Consider the following 24126-nt stretch of genomic DNA (forward strand, 5'->3'; position numbering starts at 1 on the left):
AAAGAATAATATAATTAACAGGATATTAAAACTTACTCTTAGGCAGCTTCTTCTTTTCCTAGTGGCTTTTCAATCTTGCATTAGATATTCATTTATGCCTACGCTTTAGAGGATATTTCAAATTTGGACTGCCACCCTGTGATCTTGCATCATACTTTTGATTTTTTTTTTCTTGCCACCAAGAATCAAATCTAAGTTTTCAACAATATCTTTCATTATGGCAAGCATGTACTGTTCAGCCTCCTCATTCCCTTGAGCTTATGTGCTCATTTGATATATAAATCTACCCACTTGATTTCTGAATATGAATCCCATACCACCTTCAAAGTTATTATTTCTTGTTCCATTGCCCAAGTGACCTTTTTTACCCTGAGATTTATTGCAGGTATACAAGCAAAATTACAGTGCATCTTGTTTATCTTTACGAACCCTAAAAATAATGTTCTTTGACAACTGAACAACAACATCTAAGAGCTTAAGCCTCTAATGAGTGAAAATCTACTGAGCATTGATGCCCTTTTTCTACTCAGCTTTGTTTTACAACTTTCAAAAAGCATATTCTTAATACAACTTGCGATGAGATTGAAACTTATCGATATGTTGAGACCTACGGAAGTTCCAGCTAAGTTTACTTCTGATTCAGGCATCCCTTCCGATTCATGCACCCCTTCCCTCTCTCTCTTCGAAGAGTTATCTCTTTTATGCAATTTTCTAGCTCTTTTTTTCTTCAGTACATATAAAAAACAATACATATTTAGATCTTTGGCATGTTTCTAAAAATAGTGCCAAACCTACGTTTAAAATGAAAAAAATATTGGACCAGGTCGGGTCAGGATGATAAATTAAATAAAAAGATTATATTACAAAAATTTCACGTGTACGCATTCACATATCCAGTTTTTATTGGCGTTCGAACGCAGCGCTACGTCCGGTCTCTGGACCTAATAACTTTCTCTGATTAGGGACGAATTATTTTTCTGCAGCACTAAATTTTAAATGAGATAACTTATTTGAAATTTAATAAAAAAATTATAATTAAAAAAATTTATATTAAAAAACAATTTAAAAGCAGCGAAAAGACCAAGTGAAATCTTAATCCATGTAAGTTTTTTTTTTTTTAAGTTTCCATAGATAAAAACGGAAACAAAAAGCCGATTCCGACTGCTTTCTATCTTTGTCTATAACGAAAATGTTGGCGTTGGTTATTGGCTCCCTCACCCTCTTCACGATCGGAGCCCTTCTTGTGAAGTTCGCAACGGCAGATGGTTATGTTTCGAAACCCTGAACACTTTCATCTTTCATTCACTTCGAAATTTTAACATGTTGTGTGATGATGCTCGATATCCAGGGGATTTCACGCTGCTGTTCAAGGGTCGTGCGAAACGCGAGCGAGTGGAAGGCAAGGTGTGATTAGCTAAATATTCTTGCTCCATTTGATTTCCTAGTTTGATTTCTTCTGTAAATTTTCTATCTTTACTGTGTAAATGCCTAGGTCGTCTGGATTACTGGAGCAAGCCGTGGAATTGGTGAGTCGACATTCCTCCCTGATGCATATCGATAAAAACATCAATGTTTTACGGGAAGAAAAGTTTTATGGGCTGTAATTTTCAGCCTCTTCTAGTTCTTTGAAACAATTCTTAGATATTTTTGAAATATGCTGTACCATTGCAACTCCTCACTCAATTTACTCATGTGTACCCATTTCAGCTTGGGACAAATTGATCAGTCAATTCGGTTAGCCGAGTCACCATTGATTTGGATCCATCTCTTGGGTTTCCCAAATAAGCTAATCTGTTCATTGGTTAAGTTCTCTTTAATTAGTAGTATTGCTAGAGTCATTAGTCACAAGTTGCTCAAGAATCGACCGGGAGTTCAATGGGGAATTAATTGACTAAAGCAAGCTGTTCGCTGATAACTAATCAACAAGATGCAGTTCTCACAAACTGTGAATCAATGTTTAAAATTGCGTATTCGGGTATTGAGGCGTTTTTCATTCGTGAGGCAAGGCGTAAGCCTCAAGGCTTTTTGAGGCGTAAGCCTCAAAATCAAAAGATTGCGTAAACATAAAATGATAAATTTTTTATATACCAATGAGTGAATAATATAAGACATAAAAAAACATAAGATATGAATTGAAATCAAAATATCCCAATAATAAGACAACATGAAATATAGTTCAACTCAAAATTCTATCTTTCCCAAATCCCAGTATTCTTTTCATTAACATATAATTCCAATTTCCAAAAACAAATAACAATGACATATCACATAAGAACTCATAAGTCATCAACACTGTCATCACTAAGGGGTTTTTCATTTGAATCATCATTATGATGAACTGCTCTCTCCCCTTCCTCCTCTCCTATAGAGTCCAATGTCGGGCATTTACTTCAAGATTTATGTAAGTTTTAATATATATAGCATGAGGCGTAAGCCTCATGCCAGTGAGGCGAGGCGGGCCTCAACCAAGTTGAGGCGCAAGCCTCATAAAAAAAACTCGAGGCGTAAGCATCAAGGCGTTTTTTACTGGAATTGCTTAAAGGAGGGCCTCAAGGCAAGCCTCATATTGCGCAATTTTAAACCATGCTGTGAATACCATGCTTGGAATACCCGCTACCTAGCAAACAAAGTAGTGACTGGCAGCAGTAAGGACCTGTCTACTAGCAGGCCGATCTAGATGAAGTTGTATAGAGGGGTACATCGCAGTGTTTTTTTGTTCAATCAAGCCTATAACATTGACCTTGACAAGCTTCTATAAATAGGAATTTGAAGCTCTAAATGTGAGATCTGTGCTCAAATCTTTTCTTGACCTCATAAGCGTAGGATTTGGATTTTTTTTCAAGATTTTTGATTGTCGTTCTCTCTATTTCTCTTTGTTTTATTGTAATCTTGAGACTTGCCTTCTTAAGGGAGGAGTTGCCTAAGAATGTGATATGAATCCACTTAGGGGCTATTTATTTGGCTGAAAAAGGAATGCAGTGTAAAATGAATATTTTGGAGTTGTTTGGATGAGTGCAAAATGAATGTATAATATTACATTTTTTTGTTTGGTCTGAAGAAAATAAATGCAATGTAAAGTGCAAAGATGGTGGTGCTAGGTGGATGCAATTGGCGACAGTGGTGGCCGACGATGACCAGTTGCAGACTGTTGTGGCCAGCAATAGTGGTGGCTGGTGGTGGCGTGTGATTGTGGTGGGCGTTGACAGTGAAGGTGGGTGATGGTGGTCGTTGGTGGGTGGCGGTGCTTGGCTGGAACTTTTATTTGGTCCGGTCACAGGACGTAGCTTTACGTTCGGCTGCCAGTAGAATCGCGCCACGCGTTCTTACTATTTACCACGCGCCCCGACAACACGACCCGGAACTGACCCATGATGGCTCGGTGTTTCTCGATTTTGCTAGGTATTGCTCGGTATTACTCGGTATTGCTAGGTATTGATCGATTTTGCTCGGCAATAACCAATACCGAGCAAATACCGAGCAATACCGAGCAAATACCGAGTAATACCGAGTTGTACCGAGTTGTACCGAGTTTATCTAGGTATTGGTACAACTCGGTATTGCTAGGTATTGGTCGATTTTTCTTGGCAATAACCAATACCGAGCAAATACCGAGCAATACCGAGCAAATATCGAGTAATACCGAGTTGTACCGAGTTGTACTGAGTTTTTCTAGGTATTAGTACAACTCGGTATTGGTATTTTAGAAAAACTCGGTACAACTTGGTACAACTCGGTATTGGTCTTCACAGAGCGGTATTTCTCGTTATTGTCATGCAATACCTAGCAATACCGAGCAATACCGAGCAAATATCGAGTAATACCTCGCAATACGCGAACAAATTATTCCCGGGTTCCGGTCCGGGTCAAGTCGTCGGGCCGCGCGGTAGAGAGTAAGAGCATGTGGCGACATGTTATTGGCGGCCGAACGTAGCTCTACGTGCGGTCAGAGGACGTAATAATTGTTCGCTTGGCGGTGGCCTGCAACAGTGGGTGGCGATAGTGGCTAGTTGACATGCCGTGGATGACAGGGGCCGACAGGAGGTGGTCGGCGGCTGCCAACAACTGCAACAGGCGGCAATAATTGTAATGATTTTTCGATGTATTTGAAACTCGCCCAAATATGAGGAATTCCAAATGTACCAAAAATGAACTAGTTGAATTTCAAGTGCATCAAAATTTTACACTACATTTATTTTACTTCAAATGAAATACCAATATTCTCAAAACCTTTGTGTTTGAAATAATTTTCAAACCTTTTACTTCAAACCAAACAACCCTTAGAGATAAAGGAAAATCATGTTCTCATCCGATCTGGGAATTCCTGAAATCAACACCACCCCTGCTCCCCTTCAATCCCAACATGCTTGAGTAGTATTCGATTAATTTCCACTGCACATATATGGTGTCAACAACTCATAGGTACTTTATTTTTTCTATTTTGTACTTGTTAATCTGTTCTTTTATTTAATTTATACCCATAAAGAAGATATACAATCACCTTATGAACATCTCTAAATCGCTTCCCACCTACTTAGCAAGTTTGAGATCTACAAACAAGCAAAAGGAGAACAATAAAATTAAAATTAAAGAAAATTGGTTCTGATAAATATGATATTTACAATATTTAATGATTATTTCATGTCAAATTGTTGCAAAGTGATGCTGTTTTATGCTCTTTTTTCAATAGAATGACTTTATATACATCTTAACACACATGAGGAAGTTGACAAGTAAGATACGTTGAGAAAAGTTTTATGAATATATTTATTTATTATCGTTGGGGTAAAGAGGTGATATTTGTTTTTTACTTTCCTGATTAGTTGATTCCCAAGCAGTTGGTAAAGATAACCACTTCATGTGCATCACAGAACCCAAGTAACAGCTAATTGATTCTAGCATGAACCCATGCTGTATCAAGCTAGCATTTATCCAAGTTTTTCTTCTGAATACGAATATGAACATTTTAAAATCTGGAGTCTTCTCTTTTTCTTGTATATATTCTTTATCAGGCAAAGAGCCAATTTCCAAATGCTACTTTCAACCTAGAAATCTAAGGCTTGCTAAGGAGGCCATCTCAAGTCCTGGGTTTTAATTTATGGTAGATTTGTGTTATGCCCTGTTAGACAAATGAATCCATGTACTTGAGGCAACTCACATAATTCCAACTATTAATTGATTGGAAACAAATATGGGCACACCCTTTATATTATACTGATCAGGTAACATAATCTAACTATAAATTGATTCAAAACAATCATGAAAATGAACTATTTATTATGTTGGTGAGGCTGCATGGCATATACGCTTATTTGGTAAAAAAATTGCTTTAGCTTGACTCAAGCAACTTGAGCAAAACTTGACTTTTAGTTTTAGCACTTGACATCTCATGACCTTCTATTGAGCTTGGACGTTATGACTCGTGTCATGTTTGTTGAATCTTAATTGTCATTCAGCTGAACCATAAAACTGCATTTTAGGAAATAATTTTTTGTTGTCGTCTCATTACACCCCACTTGATTTAAGTCAACTCACAAACTACTAAATTATGGAATGTTCATTGTACGTTTGAAGTTGGATTATTTTATATTCCATGTTGGGAGCAAAGTGAATATACTTTATATTATGATTTTCTAGGCTATGATTGCTTGAACTTTGCTTACTTACCTGACAAATTTTAACTTGTTTCAGGCAAAGTTCCTTTGGGTTCAGCTTTGAATCATATATGCATTAGTCACATATTTTTAGTATATAATAAGCTAATGATTAATTTTCAAATGAAAAAAATGAGGTAAATTTAAAATCAAGATTAACCGACTGTTTTTGTGCTTGAATTAATAAGTAACATTATCATTACTTTCTACAATGTCTTGTCTTTCACGAGAGGATGGCTGCGTATTAATATGAGGTTTTGTTTCTCCCACTTTCAGGAGAAGTTCTTGCAGGCCAATTTGCATGTTTAGGGGCAAAGTTGATACTTTCTGCTAGAAATGTGGCAGAGCTTGAGAGAGTCAAAATTGAAACTATTGGCAAGTATAATGTCATAATATTACATATATGAGCTTGAATAGAGACTTTCTCTGATTGTCGCTTAATGCTTGTTGATGTATAGGCAAGTATCCTGGTACCAATATTGAGATATTGCCTTTAGATTTGGCATCCGGTGAAGAAGCTCTGAAAGATGCAGTTAAAAAGGCAGAGTCCCTTTTCTCTGCTTCTGGTGTGGACTATATGGTACATAATGCAGCCTTTGAGCGTCCGGTTAGTGTTTCCACTCTCTTCATGATTAAGATTCAATCCACTCCTGGTGAAATCATTTCATAATGATAAAAAAGGCTGTCTCAGCAGTCTGATATGGGATCTATTGCACTATAACAGGGATGAGTAGTCACCATTGGACCACCTTAATCTGCTTAATTTGTTTATTTGGTTTGCAGAAGAGAAAAGCTCTGGATGAAACTGAGGAAGGGATTCAGGTATTAAGATCTTCTGCAATTTAGTAGCATCAAGGTTCAGTCTTAAAGTGAAGTGATAGTTTGACTTACATGTCTTCTTCAATTAGGCCACATTCAACATTAATGTGCTGGGGACTATTACTCTTACAAAGCTTCTTGCTCCTTTCATGCTTAAAAGGGGAGGGGGTCATTTTATTGTGGTACATTGATAAAAAGATTATTATGCATTGACTTATGAGATCTTCTCGCTATAAGATTTCCTCAATTTGTTATTGAATGTTACTTCAGATGAGTAGTGCTGCAGGTAAGTGCCCTGCACCTGGGCAGGCTATATACTCAGCATCCAAGCATGCTCTTAATGGATATTTTCACACTTTGCGATCTGAGGTATTATTTCTGCTGGTTAATTAATGCTTGAGAATGTAAACTTATCTAGTTTTACCAGACAATAATTATTGTGTTTGAACTCATGGAAATCCAAAGTACCATTTTCATTTAATTTTTAAGAAAAGTTTGTAAGCATGTTTTTATTCAACTAATAAATTTATTTCCCTTAGCTTAAAATTTCAATGCTTCTATTCTTGAAGTACCCAACAATGTCCTTGAGAACTCGAATGCACTTGTAAAGATGGAATGGTCATTTTCTACTCTTTCTTTTTTAATTGCATTCAACTCACCAAATTTAATTCTCCTTTCTCATTGGTCATTTTTTTCACAACTTCATTTTGGGTAAGCCATATTTGAAATCTTATATCTAGATAACTAAGTTCTATTTCTTATTTTCTTTAGTCCCTTGAAGTGCGACATAGGCTTCTACCATTGTTATCTCTTAAATTATGAGATTTCTATGTCAGCCATGCGAAAACTTCACGCCCTTGAGGTTTTGTTGTCCTCACTAAAAGTTCAAAGTAATTTAAAGATAATAGTGACAAGCGCACTTGTTAAGGAATGTGAGAGTATTAATTTAGTTCCATATCAATTTTTTTTTTAAAAAAAAAGTGGGTGTTGAAATACTGAGTGATTGGCCTTTACCCATAGGCATAAACTTTTGGGTTAAAACAAGGTTGAACACTAGGGCATTATGCTCTTTCGTTGCTCCTCTTTAATTTACATTCCCTAACAAGTTGCATTAAAGTCAATACTTTGGCTTGGATTGAGTGGTATGTAGTTTGTGGATCTATTTAGTTTTGACTGGCTTCTAAGATGGTTGAGCAAGGTTAAAGAACAAGTGACTCCCATGACTGTTAAATCTAATTGAATGAGCTATTGGTGCATGATAGTTGGTGATGTTGTCCATTTGAAGGGGAGTGATTGCGGATGTGAAGAGTTCTCACTTAAGTGGAATATTGTTAAGGCCCATGAGAGTACTGGTTTTGTCCTATATATAATAGTTAAAAAACTATCTTGGCATTGAAATACCAAGTGCTTGACCCTCATTTATAAACTCATTTATAAACTTAAGTATTTGAGTTAAAAAAGAGTTCAGAAAGTGGTATAAGCAGTCCAACTTCTATGCACATTTACACTGTTTAAAAAGTGACATCAGAGTTGATCGTTCAACTAGGATCAATTGGTTCATCCATGAAACTTGGGTGACTTCTGCTGTGGTAAATAAAAATTAAAAACGAAATGACTCCCACAAAGGCCACATTTTGTCATTAGGCTCTTTTTCTAAGTAGTTAATGATGTCAAAAACTTTCATTTGAGGGAGAGTGATGGTTGATATAATGATCTTCCATGTGTGGGGAGAATGGTTAGTCTCATGAGCTTATTGAGTTTAGTACCACATCAAATAGTTGAAACAAATATGTTAGTGTTGAGAAACATAGTTGTTAGCACTTGTATGCTTAAGTTTTTGGGTTGAAAATGATTTAGCCATTGGTGTATGAGTCCAACTTTGATCCCTCTTTGCCCTAATCTCATTGACACAAGACTTTAAATAAATTATGTAGTGGGAGGGGAAATGGGATTTTGGTATTATAGGCCTCACCCTAACCCATTATTAACATGGGGATGATATTAGAGATATTGTAGAGTGTATTGGTGGGGGACTCGTGCGTGTGAGTGAAGTAGAGTTGAAAGAGATGAAATATTCAAAAATTGGGTAGGGAATTTTAAGTTAATTTACTCGAGCTGTTGAGAAGTTGGTTGTTGGAATAATATATAAGATTTTGAATTATAGTGGCTTTGCATGTAAGATGTTAAAAATGTGGGCATTTGTATATGTTAATCTAGAGCTCAAGAGCCTAAGGGGATGTTTGGTAGAAGAATTTAAGAGGGATTTGAGTTAAATCTGGCCAAATGCAAAAATGGGCATCTTAAATCTTACAACAAATTAAATCCTTTGTTCCCTCTTTTTGCCATTAATCACATATTTACTAAATCCTATAGCTCGACAAATTTATAGGATTTGGTCGAAGAAGCGCGTGGAAGGGGAGAAAGATGGTTAGATTCATAGTGAAGCTCACATTCGTGGTGAATGAGCTTTTGTCTTTACTTTCGATCCAACATGAAGAATGTCATCGAATTGTTGTGACTTTTGATCCAACAGGAAGGGAATGTCGTCGAAGGAGGTGAAGAAGTTAATGCAACTCATTTAAAACTCTACCTCATGCGAAGCAAGTGAAGTTGAACAACAACGAAGAAATAAAGAAGAGAAAAAGCAAATCCTAGATAAGCCAAAGCCTATTGGAAGAGTGAACTCTTTAATAATTATTAATAAAATTAATAATTAAAAGTATAATTAGTAATTAAAAACTTATAAAAATAATGCATAAATAATATGTAGTGTAAATAGTAATTAAATAATTAGTTATATCAAATAATAATTAAATAATTATTTAGATAATTACCAATGAAGTTAGTAATCAAAATTCTTATTAAAATTACACACAAATTAGTAATTAGATAATTAGTACTATAATTAGCAATTAAATCATTAGTTAAGTTATTTGATAATTAAGTTAGCTTTTAATTTTATTATATATAATTATAACTTATTGATGGTAATTAAAATTGAAATTAATAAATAACTCATATTTAAAATATAAATTACATTTATAACCCAAATTAACATAGCATTTTACAAATCCTGAGTTACGTTGCCAAATAGTCTCATGATAAAAAATAGTCTCATAGGTTTACCAGGATTTAAAATATTTTTTATGAAATAATTTTTAGGATTTAATATCCTCAAGATTTAGGAAAACCGAATTTAAAGAATTTACTAAATCCTACTTGAGTTAAATCCGACTTGTTGCCAAACAGCCCCTAAAAGTGATTTGCCTTATATTTTATTTCTGTTCACCAACTTTATTATAGAAGTATCTCTTGATGTGCCATCTGTTGTGCGGCAGTAAACCAGTTTATTGTCTTATAAATATTCCTTTGGTACTGCAGTTATATCCTGAAGGCATCAAAGTTACAGTTGTCTGTCCTGGTCCTATAGAAACATCTATAACTTCTGGAGCAGGCTCTTCTGCTAGCGGTTCTTCTGAGGTTAGTTTCTCAATTTTTTTTAAAAGTTCTGTTATTAGCATTGTTCCTTTTTGTCTAGTGGCGTCCTCTAATGTGTCGTGACTAAGTAATGACCTAACAAATTGGAATCCTACAATATTTTCTGTTACATGTTTAAGCCTTCAAATGTTTTTCATTATATTCCAACTTTATATGCCTACTTTTCCACAAAAAAATCTTGTGTGATCTAGTTATGAAGTATTATTTACTGTCCTTTGTAGGCACTAGTAGTTGAAGTAATTAAAACAGGACATAATAGCTCCAATTATTTATGTTTTCAACATGACATTAGATTTAATGATATTCTAGAGAAGGCAACTAAGGATCATAGATTTAAATATGTCGGTGGTTTTTTGGTTTATTTAAAAGGATCTTATCTTTCATAGAATTTCATATTTTTTAATGAGGAAAGAAACATATGCAAACCTCAAAATAATGACTTTATATTTGCCAAATTGAATTATGACATAACCCTCACACCCACTATAATTTAATCACGAATTCAGATATAGTAAAAACTAGATATTTGCCTGATCAAGGGTAAGAACCTTAATTTTTAAATAATTCCATATTTTAATAATTTTGGGTTTCTTTATAAAATATATTATATGATTATAATTATATTAAGTGTACTATATAATATGAGATGTTTAGGATCTAGGGTTCATTAATGCAAAACTTAAAATGAGATGCCCAAAACATGTCAAAAGTCTCATAATGCAAATTTTCACTTTTTAATTTTGCTAAAGATTATTCTTCTTTGATCTACAAGAGTTAACATATTCAATTCACTCCAAATAACGATTTAACAGTCTTGTAAATCTAAAATACACGAAATTTTTGAAAAAAAATATACATTGATTTAAAATTCACCCATCAAAAGAAAATTGATATGGAGCAAACTAGACCAAATCACAATCAAACTTGCAAAGCTAATCAAAAAGCATCTAGATTATTAGAACATGAATAAAGTAAAAAAATTAAAGATCTTGATCTTTAAATCAACAATATCGCATTTCCAACCCAAACAACAAGTTTCAAATCCACAATTCAATAGCATTAATTAATAGTCCCTCCTTTAGAAAGAAAACAAACAACATAAAGTTGCTACAATAGGAAAGTAGCAAAATAGAAAGCAACCATCAGGTGATATCGACTATAGGAAAAAATCTGAAGATAGTAGAGAAGCTAAAAAAAGACGCATTTTGCAGTTTAAGATTCCGAGAGCATTAGTGAACCAAAAAAAGAGGAGAGGGAGGGGTTGGGTGGGGGCCACCATAATAAGGAGATGCCAGGAGCACTTATGAAGCGAAGAAAAAAAAAAAAAGACCATGTCTACATCAATTATTCCATTTCTACTATATAGTACAAACAACTGCAAGTTTGCAGGAACCGATCTAAGCTTCAATGTATATATCAGAAAAAAAGAAGTAATAATATTGTACTGTTCAAATCAACCGGCTTGATAAAATAGGGAGTTGGAAAGCAAATGATCGAGGGAATAATAGCTGAATTGAAAACAACTTGCACTGCTAAATTATATCCATCCAAGTACCTACATCTCCCTATTTTATCAGCCGGCTAAATTTCATTCTCATATGCATGTTATAAAAAATAAACTCGAAAAAAAAAACTAAAACAAGAAAAATAACAAGAAAAAACTCAATGATTACATCTTGTTCTTTTGACGAGTTTAAAATTTCAAATTTTCATCAAATCTTCCAGAGTTAAAGAATTTGATAATTGTGAATTGAGCATTTGATATTTTCAAGCAAATTTGGGCATTAATGTTATGCTTTCTGCAAAGTTATCTATAAATCATCATAAGTAGCCATGTCATACCAACACATAAGATATCTCTGATATCCATCATCTATACTGGGCATAATATTATTATTTGAAATAGTTTTTGAAATAAATGAGTATATGTGTTTGATGAGATAATGGATTTATTAGTAGATATAAATACAGAAGAATCCATGATATTGGTAGTAGGTTCGTGTTATAAAATTAAATTAAATATTTTTACGATTGGATTAATATCATAACTAATTTTAATTTATAAACATTTGTTCCAATGCACCATATGATTTTGTAGGGTTCCATATTTCTTTTATTTAATTTCTTAAAGATTCCGGTAGAAAACCTTTAAGGATTATGACGTACCATTATCATTACATTGTGACTTAATTTGACTCCACATATCTCATGTTCCTATCAGAAATAAACTTATAACAATTATGTTTAGCAGTTAATTGCCTATGCATGTCATCATGGAAATCATGAAGATCATAAAAATTACACAAATGATGTGAAACAAATAATACAACAACAACAACATCAAGCCTTTATCCCACTACGTGGGGTCGGCTACATGAATCATTTTCCTCCATTGTGTCCTATTAAAAGTCAAATTCTTGTTTAAATCTAATAAAGAAAGGTCATAGATAAGATGTGAAGCAAATAATGAAATATTAAAATTCCAACATGCATCGAAGTTGATACTAGTAATAATTTACTTATTCATAGATAAGATTATAAAAATGAATTGATCGTAGGCAAACTCTGCTACATGATATATATATATATATATATAAACGAACAAAAAGAAAGCCATCACAAATGACTAAAAATATCTGTTATGATAAGTTATATATTTTAAGATTCTCCTAAGTTTTGGAGTCAGAGTTAATTTTAAATCATTTATCATTAACAAATTTGTTGAAATGTCGACTCAACTTTATTTAGCAAAAATTTAGAGTAAAATGAAATACAATGTCTAAGAAATGTAATATATTTAAAATCTTTAGATTTTCTTGGATGAGTGTAAAATAAATGTAGGTCATTATTGTTTTTTTTTTTAAATTTAAAATAAAATAAATACAATATAAAGCTTAACAATGGTACTGTCCGGTGGCCAGTAGTATTGGATTATTGTAGAGGTTTGTGGGTGATGGTCAGTGGCGGCCGTAGCGATAATTGAATTTGCTTGCAAGAATTTGGCTGAAGATGGGAAAATTTTGAATACATAAAAAAATGAACTGTATAGTGAATTTGGAATTCACAAAAATTTTACTATATAATTAATTTTTATCAAACCAAATACTAGAACTCTTAAAATCTATGCATTTGGAATACTTGATGCTCACTTTCCATCAAACAATATTGCCTATTATTAATCTTTTTCATATGGCTCTCATAATGAGTTAGAAAATTAAGGGACCAAGAATAAAAAAAGAAAATCATATTCAGTTTGATTTGTATGGATGATTTCATTAGAAATTCATCATGGGTTAAATTGTCACATCCATCAATTGATTTTTCATCTTCAATGGATATTACTTGTTCAGGTGCATATTTAAGATTGTATTCAAGTTCATATTCAATAAAATTTAGTAAAATTTCAGTTTATATTCAAGAGTATGTTCAATTTTGCGTAGAAGCTTTGATTCATAATTAAGATTAAGTTTAAGTTCTAATTACAAGTTAGGTTTAGATATAATCATATGTTCACTTTCAATTTCAGGTTTGGTTTTTAAATGAATATTAATTCAAATTCACTCAATTTTAAATTTGAATTAAAACTTTTACTTAATTATAACTAATTGGTGGAGATTTAGATTCCACAACACCGGAAGAATCCAACTATTATTATAATCTTCATATAATTCATCTTCAAAAGGATATTCATGAACTATACTTTCTTAAATAGGATCAACTTCAGCCATGCATGTGATAGGAAATACTTAGAGTTTGCAAGTAAACCAATAATAATTGGTGAAAACAGCGGAAAAACTTGAAGATCTCCAATGAAAACAATCCAAAAATAGTACATTGTATTATAGGAATCAAACTAAAAACAAGAAGCAAATATACAATTGATCCTCAATTTGGGAGGAGGGTCGTTCTCTCCCAATCTCTAGACGATGAATCTAGAGCCCAAAACAACAAAGAGAATTACATGAGAAACAATAAGCATGCATAACCCTAACCCTAAACAACTCTTATTATTTAATCCCTTAATTAAAACTCCTCATTCAAAAATTCCATTCAACCCTAGCCGCCCCTCTCTCTCCTTAATTTGCCTCCTAGTGGGGTCCACTAGGCTTGGGCGGCAAGAAGGAGGGGGGGGGGGATTTGTTTTCCTCCTTGGGCCAGTTGGGTCGGTTCAGTGAGAACCCGGGGCAGATTGTCTTCCTCCTTGGGCCGGCTGGGTCGATTCAGTGAGAACCGGCCTAATAACATGATTCTTGTATTAGTGTAGATTTGACCGTCTTTAGAGGAGAAGGTAATGATTTATCTTTGAGGACTTCAATTATAGGTATGGTGGTTATAGAAGAATGATTGTAATATTCTTCAACATTCAAAGATATAAATAAAACCTCATGTAGGATTCTGGCGAATTATTGTATTAGTCATTGCTAATATCTCATTTAAGAATTTTAATGAAATATATAACAAATAATAAAATATTCTTGTGGCAAATATTTTTTAGCCTTAAGACTTGTTAATCTATCATAATATTCAAGTACATCATATGTTGCTTATTTACAATGCTTCAATTACACATTTATTTAATTCCTATATTCACTGAATGATAAATATTACTTTTAAGTTAATACTCTAGGCCAACCAATATAAATTTAGTTTTACTTGTAATGCTTTATGAAAATAATCTAGCATGTCCTATTAGTTTTGATTTAATACATTTTAATCATATGGTAATCTTTAAAGACGATTTAAATAAGTCTTCCAAATTATCTATAATCATTCTGAAAACACTAATGTTATACCTCCATCGAATATAGGAATGTAAGTTTGAATCTCATAATAGTTGCACTGTATTTGTCTAGAATCGAAATGTATCTAATTCCCTATAGATTGTAACATCTGCTAATTTTATAGATTTATATGTTCGACTTCTAGTTGATATTTTGATATAACCATAAGTTTTAATAAAAAATAGATGTGAAACTTAATAAGATTTTACAATTAAGGATTCGGTCATGCAAACCTAGAATAAGATATACCAAGAAACATGCTAAAGATTAGGGGTGTCAATTTTTGACACGACCCGAAACCCGACCCGAACCCGACCCAGAAAAATTCGGGTAAGGGTCAACCTGGACTCGAAATGGGTCGGGTTCGGGTTCAACAAATCAACCCATTTTAAAAATTGGGTCGGGTTCGGGTTGACCCAGCAACCCGAAAATGACCTGAAATTGACACGAAAACTCCTATTTGACTCGGAAACCCGAGATTGACCCGATTTTGACCCGAAAATAGAAGATTGACCCGATTTTGACCCGAAAACTAGCAATTTTAGGTCAACTTCGGGTCATTCGTGTCGGGTCGGGTTGACCCGGACCCGAATCGGGTGGGTTCGGGTATGGAAACTTGACCCGTTTTTAAAAACGGGTCGGGTTCGGGTTGACCCGAACATTGCCGGGTCAATTCCTGGTTCGACCCGAATCTAATCCGTTGACCCGAATTGACACCCATAAAGATCATAAACTACATCCCAACTTTTAAGTTTGGGAAAGATCGATCTCTTTTGATGCAGAACTAGAGAACACATTCAATTCGCTTTAAAATATAATTGATAAGTTTTGCAAAAAATTTAATAATGAATGAAAAACCATGAAATGATTTAAGATTCACATTCAAAAAAGAAAATTTGCATATAACAAAATTGGCTAAAAGCTTTGGCACACAAATAAAATCCATTACAAAGTATTTAGATATGAACGAGGATAAAAGTTGCAAAATTCAAGATATATACTTCACGTTGGTACAAGGAGAAAGATGCCATGGATGTTAATGTCAAGACTTTCACCATACTCCAATATTTACATCCAAGCACACAAAAGCTTGAGATAAAAATATTAATTTTATTCAATAATTCATTAGAAAATATATGCTCAAGGGTTCTTATTTTAAAATCTAGAAAAACTTAAAATTAGTAATTTATCAGAATCCTTATTTGAGCTTCGAAAATTTGTGCCTTGCCTTTGTTGAGAGAGTTAAGTTGTTCTCGATCAAATTTTTGTAAGGTATATTAGGTCTAAAGATAAGATAGATAGGACTTTATGATCTAGTTCAATGTTTTTCATAGACCAAAACCCCTATGGTTAATTACCCCTCCCAATAATGAGAGAAATTTTTTTATTAATGTTGATTAGTAAACACTAAATGCTTAACATATAATGACATCAACTTGATATAGGATTTGATATTTATGACCTTAGATTTTGAAGTACATGGTGTGGGAATGATGACAAATGCAATCAAAGTCCTATAGTTTTATCTTCTAAGGTTGTCATGGATTCTAATCTACTTATCAGTGGAGATAATTTACCCAACCTGACTAATGAATTTTTGTCGACAAATATGGGTTTCTTTGTCTAAGGGAATGTTATAGACTTAGGGTGGATGTTTATCTAAGTGGATAAATTTTCGTTGACCTTAGTCATACATGCCAATGGGACAAAATAACGTCTGACATAGCGCATCGTGGCACACCCTTGGCGCAATTTGTATGGCATATCACGCTCGTTCAAAATGTGATGTATTTTTTACGCCATACATGAGCAATGACGCAGTGTGAAAACCACATGTGCTATTTTATTCTTAAGGATTTAAAATTCAAAATAAATATTTATCTTATGTTTATTAACTTTTCATATTTTATTAATTAATAGTGCCCTAATAGTGCTTTGGATGTCGATCCACATGCTCACACACAATCTTGGCTTGTAAAGGCGATTCAGGCGGGGCTTCAACAATATTGGGCACTAATCTAGGATAGCTTCAATGATCACATATCTTCTCCCTCGCATGGTGCATTTGAGCCCTCGGGAAGGTGATCCTAACAGCTTCAGCAATCTTAGAAACACATTCCAATTGAGCTTTGAGGTAGATTTGATCCTTCGGCGGCTACGTGCAACCTCCCCTATGCACATACAAGAAGAAACAATGCTCATGTTCCCAAGGTAAGCATTGCCATGCGATTCCAATAAAATTTTCCAACTATGGAGGTATTTGGAAGAGACTCCATACACCTATTCATTAACGTAGTAGGCCTCTCAACCACACCCAAGGCTTCCTCATTACTTAAAACAAATTATTTTTCCTACAATTCAACAACTCAAGCCTACTGTTACTTTGATTATTTAAAATACTATTATTTTGAGTGATTGAGGTGTCAATTACTTGAACTTAAGCATAACTTTGGTTATTTCTATTATCACGGTGATTTATCTGTTAATTTAATTGTATTTCGTATATATTTTTTTTGAAGAAATGCTAATTGCATTAAAAGAAGAAAAACCTAATACAATCTAGAAAGCAAAAGCAAACCCTTTAAAACTACCATAATGGATATGCGATTCACTAAGTTCCATTTTAGATCCATTGGAGTGATGGGGATACCAAATATTAAAACAACCTAAAAGGTTGGTTAGTATCCCAGCTTTTCCAAAAGATGGAAAATGAAACCTAGTAAAAATCCCATATTTCATCATAATGGTTTTAAAAAGGTACAAGAAGCCTAAAAGCAAAACAAGCAAGTAATAACAAATATCAAGAAAAACAAAAATAACTACTAAACCGGCTATCCAAACATCAACGAAAACCCCATCGATCTTAGGGTCCAACAAGCTCCAATCAAGAGTAGAATTCTCTGATGTTGCATCAACACAACCGACAACATACACCAAGAACGAACCAATCAACGATGACAAAGCAATAACACCAACGACCTCCTCAATAGTCCAAGAGTCAGCCTCTTCACAAGCAAAGTCATATAAACTGAAAATCACCACCACACCCATCATGCTGGCAAGAATAACACCATTAATATTCCAATGTAAAGCCATAACACCGACAACCACCTCAAGAAGCCAATATCCGGCCTCATCATTGCCAAAGCCAACCAAACTGATAATCATCACCACTCTCTTCACATTAACAAGAGAAAAACCAAAAAACTTGAAATCCTTCAAATCTTTAACCAATAAGACTTGATCTTCAAAGAGCAACTGAAAAAAAAAGCAACCAAACAACCATCTCATCATTACAAACATCAACCACAACCTCCTCAACATAGTCGATCCACGGGCAGACCCTTTAGACGATCCAAACAATGTTGACAAAGCAAAAACAACAGCTCCAACATCAATAGGCCAATTTATGGAATCAAGAAAATCCATAACCCAAAGCAATCCCGAACTCCTCACTACCAGGATTTCCTCAGATCTTTCACAAAAATCTTTCAAGAAATCAAGCCCAAAATTGGACTTGAACAATATCCTCATCAAAGAACCTTCGCAGCTCAAATCACTCAGGATTACCAAGATCATCTCTGCCAAGATCGACAAAAAGCCAAGATCATCTCGTCTCAGGAATTGTTCCGCCAAAATCGATTTCAAATCGATCACCTTTGCAAAAACAAGCTAAAGGAGAACCTCAGGCCGATGGAGATCCACTGAACTCCAAAGCATCGCCAAAACGCCAAGATTGTAATGATCCGACAAAATCGCCAAGAGCGCCGAGATCGTTCTCCGCTCATCCTGTTCTTCTTTCCGTCAAGAACGACAGAGACACACCAAGGACCTCTGTTGGCCATACAATATGGCCAACGGAGAACCACCGATCGCCTACGTTCCGTCAAAACCGCTCTTCTTCGCTCGCTCAGCTCCGCTTCTCCGCTTGCTCAGCTCCAAATGAGAATAAAAGGTCCGTATTTCATATTAATACATATAATTTACTATTTTAATTTTGTGTGTCATGTTTAAAATGGCGTGCTTCGTATCGTGCATTCTGTGCTATGGCTCCATAGGGAAATTTATGACATGGTGTTCCATTCATCATTAACAAATATGACTTTAGCTAACCGAGGGCTTTGTGCTTCATCAATCGTATCTTATGATTTATTTTTCAAGTGTTTTTTAAACATTGGGGAACTTGTGAGCCCTTACGTTAGCTGTAATATAATTGTATCATTTTATGGAGAAACTGTTGGCTAGAGGGCCTTGATCATATCCATTTACATATTGTGTGATTTTCCGGCAAAGTTGCCGTTTAGATGACACGTGCCACATTTTTATTGATAAAAGATCATTTGAGTAAATAGTAGTTATATGCTCGACAAACTATTGACCATTTGTGAGTTATGGTTATTCTCAATAGTCAACCTTAATAAATGATTGCGAGGGGTGAATAAATTTTTACTTTAAATTTATGGGTGATAGATTTCATTTGAAAATTTTTAAAATTTAGAAGTATTATTATCATTTTTTAATCTATATTAAAATTTTAAACTCCAGCTGATCAACCTTGGAATTTGTGGGCATTTTGAAAGATATATTTCATTCTAATTAAGATTTTCTATCAACATAGCTATTATTTATGCATTTGAATATTTTTATGTTGTCACTTGAATATTGTCAATTTTGCTTGCTTACTAGCAGATGATTGTGTTTAAGTAATGACTTTGCAATGCAAATTGTTATACGAGTGATAAACTTGTGAGCTTGTATTTTTGAAATAAATTTCCTTCGTAAAAGTTATTATAGGCCTAATGAAAACTTAAAATCAAATATGTTTGCGGGTTTCATAGTTATCTATCTTTACACTATTTGAAATTTACATTTCTGATTTGAATACAATTTAAATTTCATTATTCGTCTTAACTCACACAATATTCTTTGATTATAAATTTTGGTGTTTAATGTATTTGGTTGGAGCACATGCAGGTATTTTATTTTTTTTTTAAATGACATGCTCTCTTGTTTATGTTTATACAATGCACTTATATATTTTTTCAGTGCATTTGTACAAATACACTCACACTCTTTAATATACTTGTGTATTTTTCAATGTGTCTACATGATTTATATGCATGCTTTTTGATATATTTGCAAAGTGTAATTGCATGTTTTTAGTATGTCCACACAATGTACTTGCATGATTTTCGGTGCATTTGTATAGGGCACTTGTATATTTTTTAATTTTTTATTATACTTGTGCACTTTTAGGTGTGCCTAAATGATGCACTTACATGATTTTTTATACATTTTTTTGATGTATTTACATGCTTTTTGGTTCTTCTACTCGATGAATTTGTATGCTTTTTGTTAAATTTGCATAATGCATTCGTACTCTTTTGATATACTTTATTTGTTTCATTTTTTATGTTTTTAAAATTGTGGTATGCTTCCCAGAGCTGTTATATATTTTTTGAGGCAAGTATGACTCATAACTTTTGAACATTAAACACATGACTTTCTTACGTGCATCCCACGTCTTCATTTATGAAACCTTGATGTCAAATTTTTCTTCAATACATGCAATGATCTCCCTTGATTTTAAATCAAATTGTTGGTGGAGCACAACACCTACATAGTAGTAAATAAACTTCGATGTGCAGTTATGATGACTGGCAGACATGACCGGGTGTGTGCACATATAACGACTAGCAATCAACAAAATCTTCCATACTCCACCAATGCGCTTATTCCTTAAAGTATGGAGGCACCATAGATAAGGCCATGTTGGATGGTTGTGTTGAATGCACATGACAGTCAGCTACTTACGCTATGTATTATATGCTATCATAAATTATGAAAAATATTTTAATTTTTCTATTTACTTTTATAGTTTTGATTAGCTATTTACTTTCAGAAATAAAAAACTCTAAATATTATAGTTAATTATATTTTAAAATATTAAACCTCATCATATCAAATTTCTAAATGTTATACTAAATAATATATTAAATATATTTAAAAATTTAATATGAGATAGTGTGTAATATTATATTAAATATATTTAAAATTTGCAAAATATATTAGCGCAAACTTTATCCAACTACATGGTGTCAACTATATGATTCTTTTTTCTCCATTTTGTCATATTAAGAGTCAAATTTTTATTTAAATTTAATAAAAAAAATTCATTTTTAATGTTTTCTAGCCAACTCTTTTTAGGTTTACCCTTACTTTTCTTAATATAGGTAAAATCCTATACTTCTACTCTCCTAACCGGGTCATGGAAAGAAAGACGCTTTATGCGTCCAAACCATCTAACGCGACTCTCTTTAATCTTATTTTCCACTGGAGCTACTTCAACTTTTTCACTTATATACTCGTTTTACATTCTGTCTCTAAGAGTAAAGCAACTCATCCACCTAAGCATCCTCATCTTTGCAATACTTAATTTTATGCTTCTCTTTTAATTTCCAACATTCTGCATCATAAGGTATTGCAAGTCTCACCACCATTTTATAGAAACTTCCCTCAAGTTTGAGAGGTATTTTTTTATCACACTATAAGCCTGATGCATTCCTTCACTTCAACCATCCAATTTGAATTTTACTAATAATATGTCCATCTATTTCACCATTACTTTAAACAATAGACTCAAGATATATAAAATGTGTACTTGAATTAATGACTTGATTGTCGAAAGTCACAATCCCCTACTAGTTCTATTACTATTAAAATTATACTCTATGTATTCGCTTTTAGATCTACTAAAATGACAGCAGCAAATACGTAGCCACTATAGTTAGGAAATACCTTGAGTTGCAGAGAAGCTAAAAAAAACATGTTTTGCAAGAGTTATTAGTAAAGATTTGATCTCTACTTTAGTAGTGACAACTGTGGGTTAACGAGTGATGCTCCAGGCTACAGTTTAGTAATTGGTAACAAAAGGAACAGTCCGGGATTTTGAAATCAGTTAGGTGGACGTAATGGGGAGCTGGAAACTATTGATTGAGGAAATTCTAAATCGAAAATAGCTTACAACAATGAACTCCAAACACTACAAAATGCATCATGTTCTCACAGACAGCAATGTCTTAGGATCCTACATTCAAAAATAAACCAGAAAACATAACATAAGACAACTAGAACAACATCAAAATTCTTTGCTTACATATTTTGTACTTTGGTGAGCATAACAACCATAATAATATTTAAACTATAAATATAAGATAGACATGCATTTTGAAATTTATAAATACCCATAGAATTTATTTGGGTTAATAACTTCTGCTGTTTCAATTGTGTCAATTCAAATGCAATAATTTTTTAAAGGTTACATCTACTATACATTTGATAGTATTTTGGAATAATATGTCTATTGCTTATATGATTAAAAATTAGAACATGGAGTTTTCATGTATTTAGCCAATCTTTATTTTATTTTTTAAATGAATGCATTATTACTATACATATTATGTTATTCAAATTATTATTGTATATTTTATATTATTACATTCTCTGTTTTGAACTTCTGGTTTAACTTCTGAATCTTAAATTATTCCGTCTGGTTCAATCCCTGACCTTGATGCTAAAACCATGCTTACAATACAAATTCTGCTTTGTTCATAGCTAGATTGATATATGTTAGACCGGTCCACTGGACCGGTCCAGCCGGTCCAGGCGGGACCGGTTTACGGGCAAAATCGCAAAACATGCGGAGATTCCGCCAGAACGAGCGGCCCGACCGCTCATATAGAGCGTTTTAGGAAGGATTTTTGGGGGGTTTCAGAGAGAAATTTGAATGTAGGGACTGTTTAGGGAATTCCTTTTGATTTGCATGCATTAAATAGATGTTTTTCCTAGGGTTTGGGCATCTGGAATTTGGCTGAAATTTGAGATCGCTTAGATTTAGGTTTTCTTTGGGCTCTAGCGGCGTCTAGAGATTTGGGAGAGATCGATCCTCCTCTCGAATTGAGGATCAATTGTATCTTTGCTGTTTTCTTCTTCTACTAGTAAAATACAAGTTTTTCCTACAAATTTCTCTCAGTTTTCTACAGTTTTTCCGCTGTTTTTACTGTTTTTCTGCTCCGGACAGCAGTATGTCGTAGAGTTTTGCTGTAAAGGTGAATAGGAAATACTTGATTTCAAGTGTTTCCTATCAATATACCACTTAAGGCTGAAGGAAATGTTCAAAGAAAAAATATAATTTAGCAGCCATTTATTTTCATGTTTATTTTTTTTGAGAGTTGAAGCTTATTGTTGGATTAGACATCTATTACAGTAACAAATGAGAATTTACTTGTTTATTTATAAGTAGTAAGTCTCAATTAATTGAGTCTTTAAAAGAATAATTTTGTAATACATTTGGGTAGAAAAACACGAAGCATTTGATCAATATTTTTTGTGTTCGGCATCTGTGAAGTAATGGTCTCAACGCAGAATTAAATGGTAATTGGAGGGGAACCGAGATTGAAATAAAAATGCATGGCCCTTTTTGTATTGTTTTAAGAAGAAAGTTATATATTAATTTTTTTGAGGAGTTCGTGTGCTGAAGCACAAATTACACACAAACACCAATCCGCAAACTCAACCAAGAGGAAGAGCACAAGAGTGAGGCAGTTACTAATGAATATAAAATAAATTCAAATGTTCTGGGCCAGGATTCTAAAAATGATGTTTTACGTTTTTGTTTGCATGGTTACCGCAAGGTTTGGAAAAAAATAGGAATCACAAAATTTTATTTTTGGGTGAAAAGATTGAGTGCTGAAATGTAAATTTGATGCAGAAGGAATTTAGTCACAAGACCTTGCCTACAACTTAAAATTTTTACAACTTAACTGGCAGCCACAAGCACTAGTGTGCTTTCAACTTTCTAATTTCTAGTGTAGGCTATTAGATACTTCTTATTATCTGGGCATTAGCTTCTAGGAATATAAATGCAATTAAGTTAAGGTTGTGTGGAAAAAATAGGAACACACAGTTATCTTTTTCTATTTTTTGCTTGGTGGCATTATTATTTTCATGGCATACAAACTGATAGCTATATTTGGAAATCTAACATCTCTGCACCCTTAAACTTTAGTGTTATAGATTATGCCTGACATTTTTTCTCTTTTCCTGTGGTTTGACAGAGGCGTGTATCTTCAGAACGATGTGCCGAGCTTACTATTGTTGCAGCTACCCATGATCTTAAGGAAGCTTGGATATCATACCAAGTAATTCTCATTTCTGTTATAAATCAACAAATAATTTATTCTTACCGTGTTCTTAAGAGGGCACGCAGTAGGAAAGTAACTGCTCTGGTAATCGTTAGGTTCTGTTTTCTTTCTTATTCTGCCTTTATATTTTTCTCATTCTCTCTTTGTGTTTTGCAGCCTGTTCTGCTAGTTATG

At 33.5% G+C, this 24126-nt stretch overlaps 1 protein-coding gene across 1 annotated transcript in view; it reads left to right on the forward strand.

Moving 5' to 3' along the window:
* Positions 1 to 1117: 1117 nt before the first annotated feature.
* Positions 1118 to 24126, forward strand: part of LOC110116005 (dehydrogenase/reductase SDR family member 7) — a 25479-nt gene continuing 2470 nt past the window's right edge. The window contains exons 1-10 of the mRNA XM_020849431.2: positions 1118 to 1265; positions 1349 to 1404; positions 1493 to 1526; positions 5928 to 6026; positions 6110 to 6258; positions 6435 to 6473; positions 6560 to 6652; positions 6741 to 6839; positions 9852 to 9950; positions 23866 to 23949. Of these exons, the coding sequence (XP_020705090.1) occupies positions 1190 to 1265; positions 1349 to 1404; positions 1493 to 1526; positions 5928 to 6026; positions 6110 to 6258; positions 6435 to 6473; positions 6560 to 6652; positions 6741 to 6839; positions 9852 to 9950; positions 23866 to 23949 (828 nt within the window). The 5' untranslated portion in view covers positions 1118 to 1189. The remainder of the gene's footprint in view (positions 1266 to 1348; positions 1405 to 1492; positions 1527 to 5927; positions 6027 to 6109; positions 6259 to 6434; positions 6474 to 6559; positions 6653 to 6740; positions 6840 to 9851; positions 9951 to 23865; positions 23950 to 24126) is intronic.

This window comes from Dendrobium catenatum, unplaced genomic scaffold (assembly GCF_001605985.2).
Source record: "Dendrobium catenatum unplaced genomic scaffold, ASM160598v2 fragScaff_scaffold_1360, whole genome shotgun sequence".
NCBI classification, from domain to species: Eukaryota; Viridiplantae; Streptophyta; class Magnoliopsida; order Asparagales; family Orchidaceae; genus Dendrobium; species Dendrobium catenatum.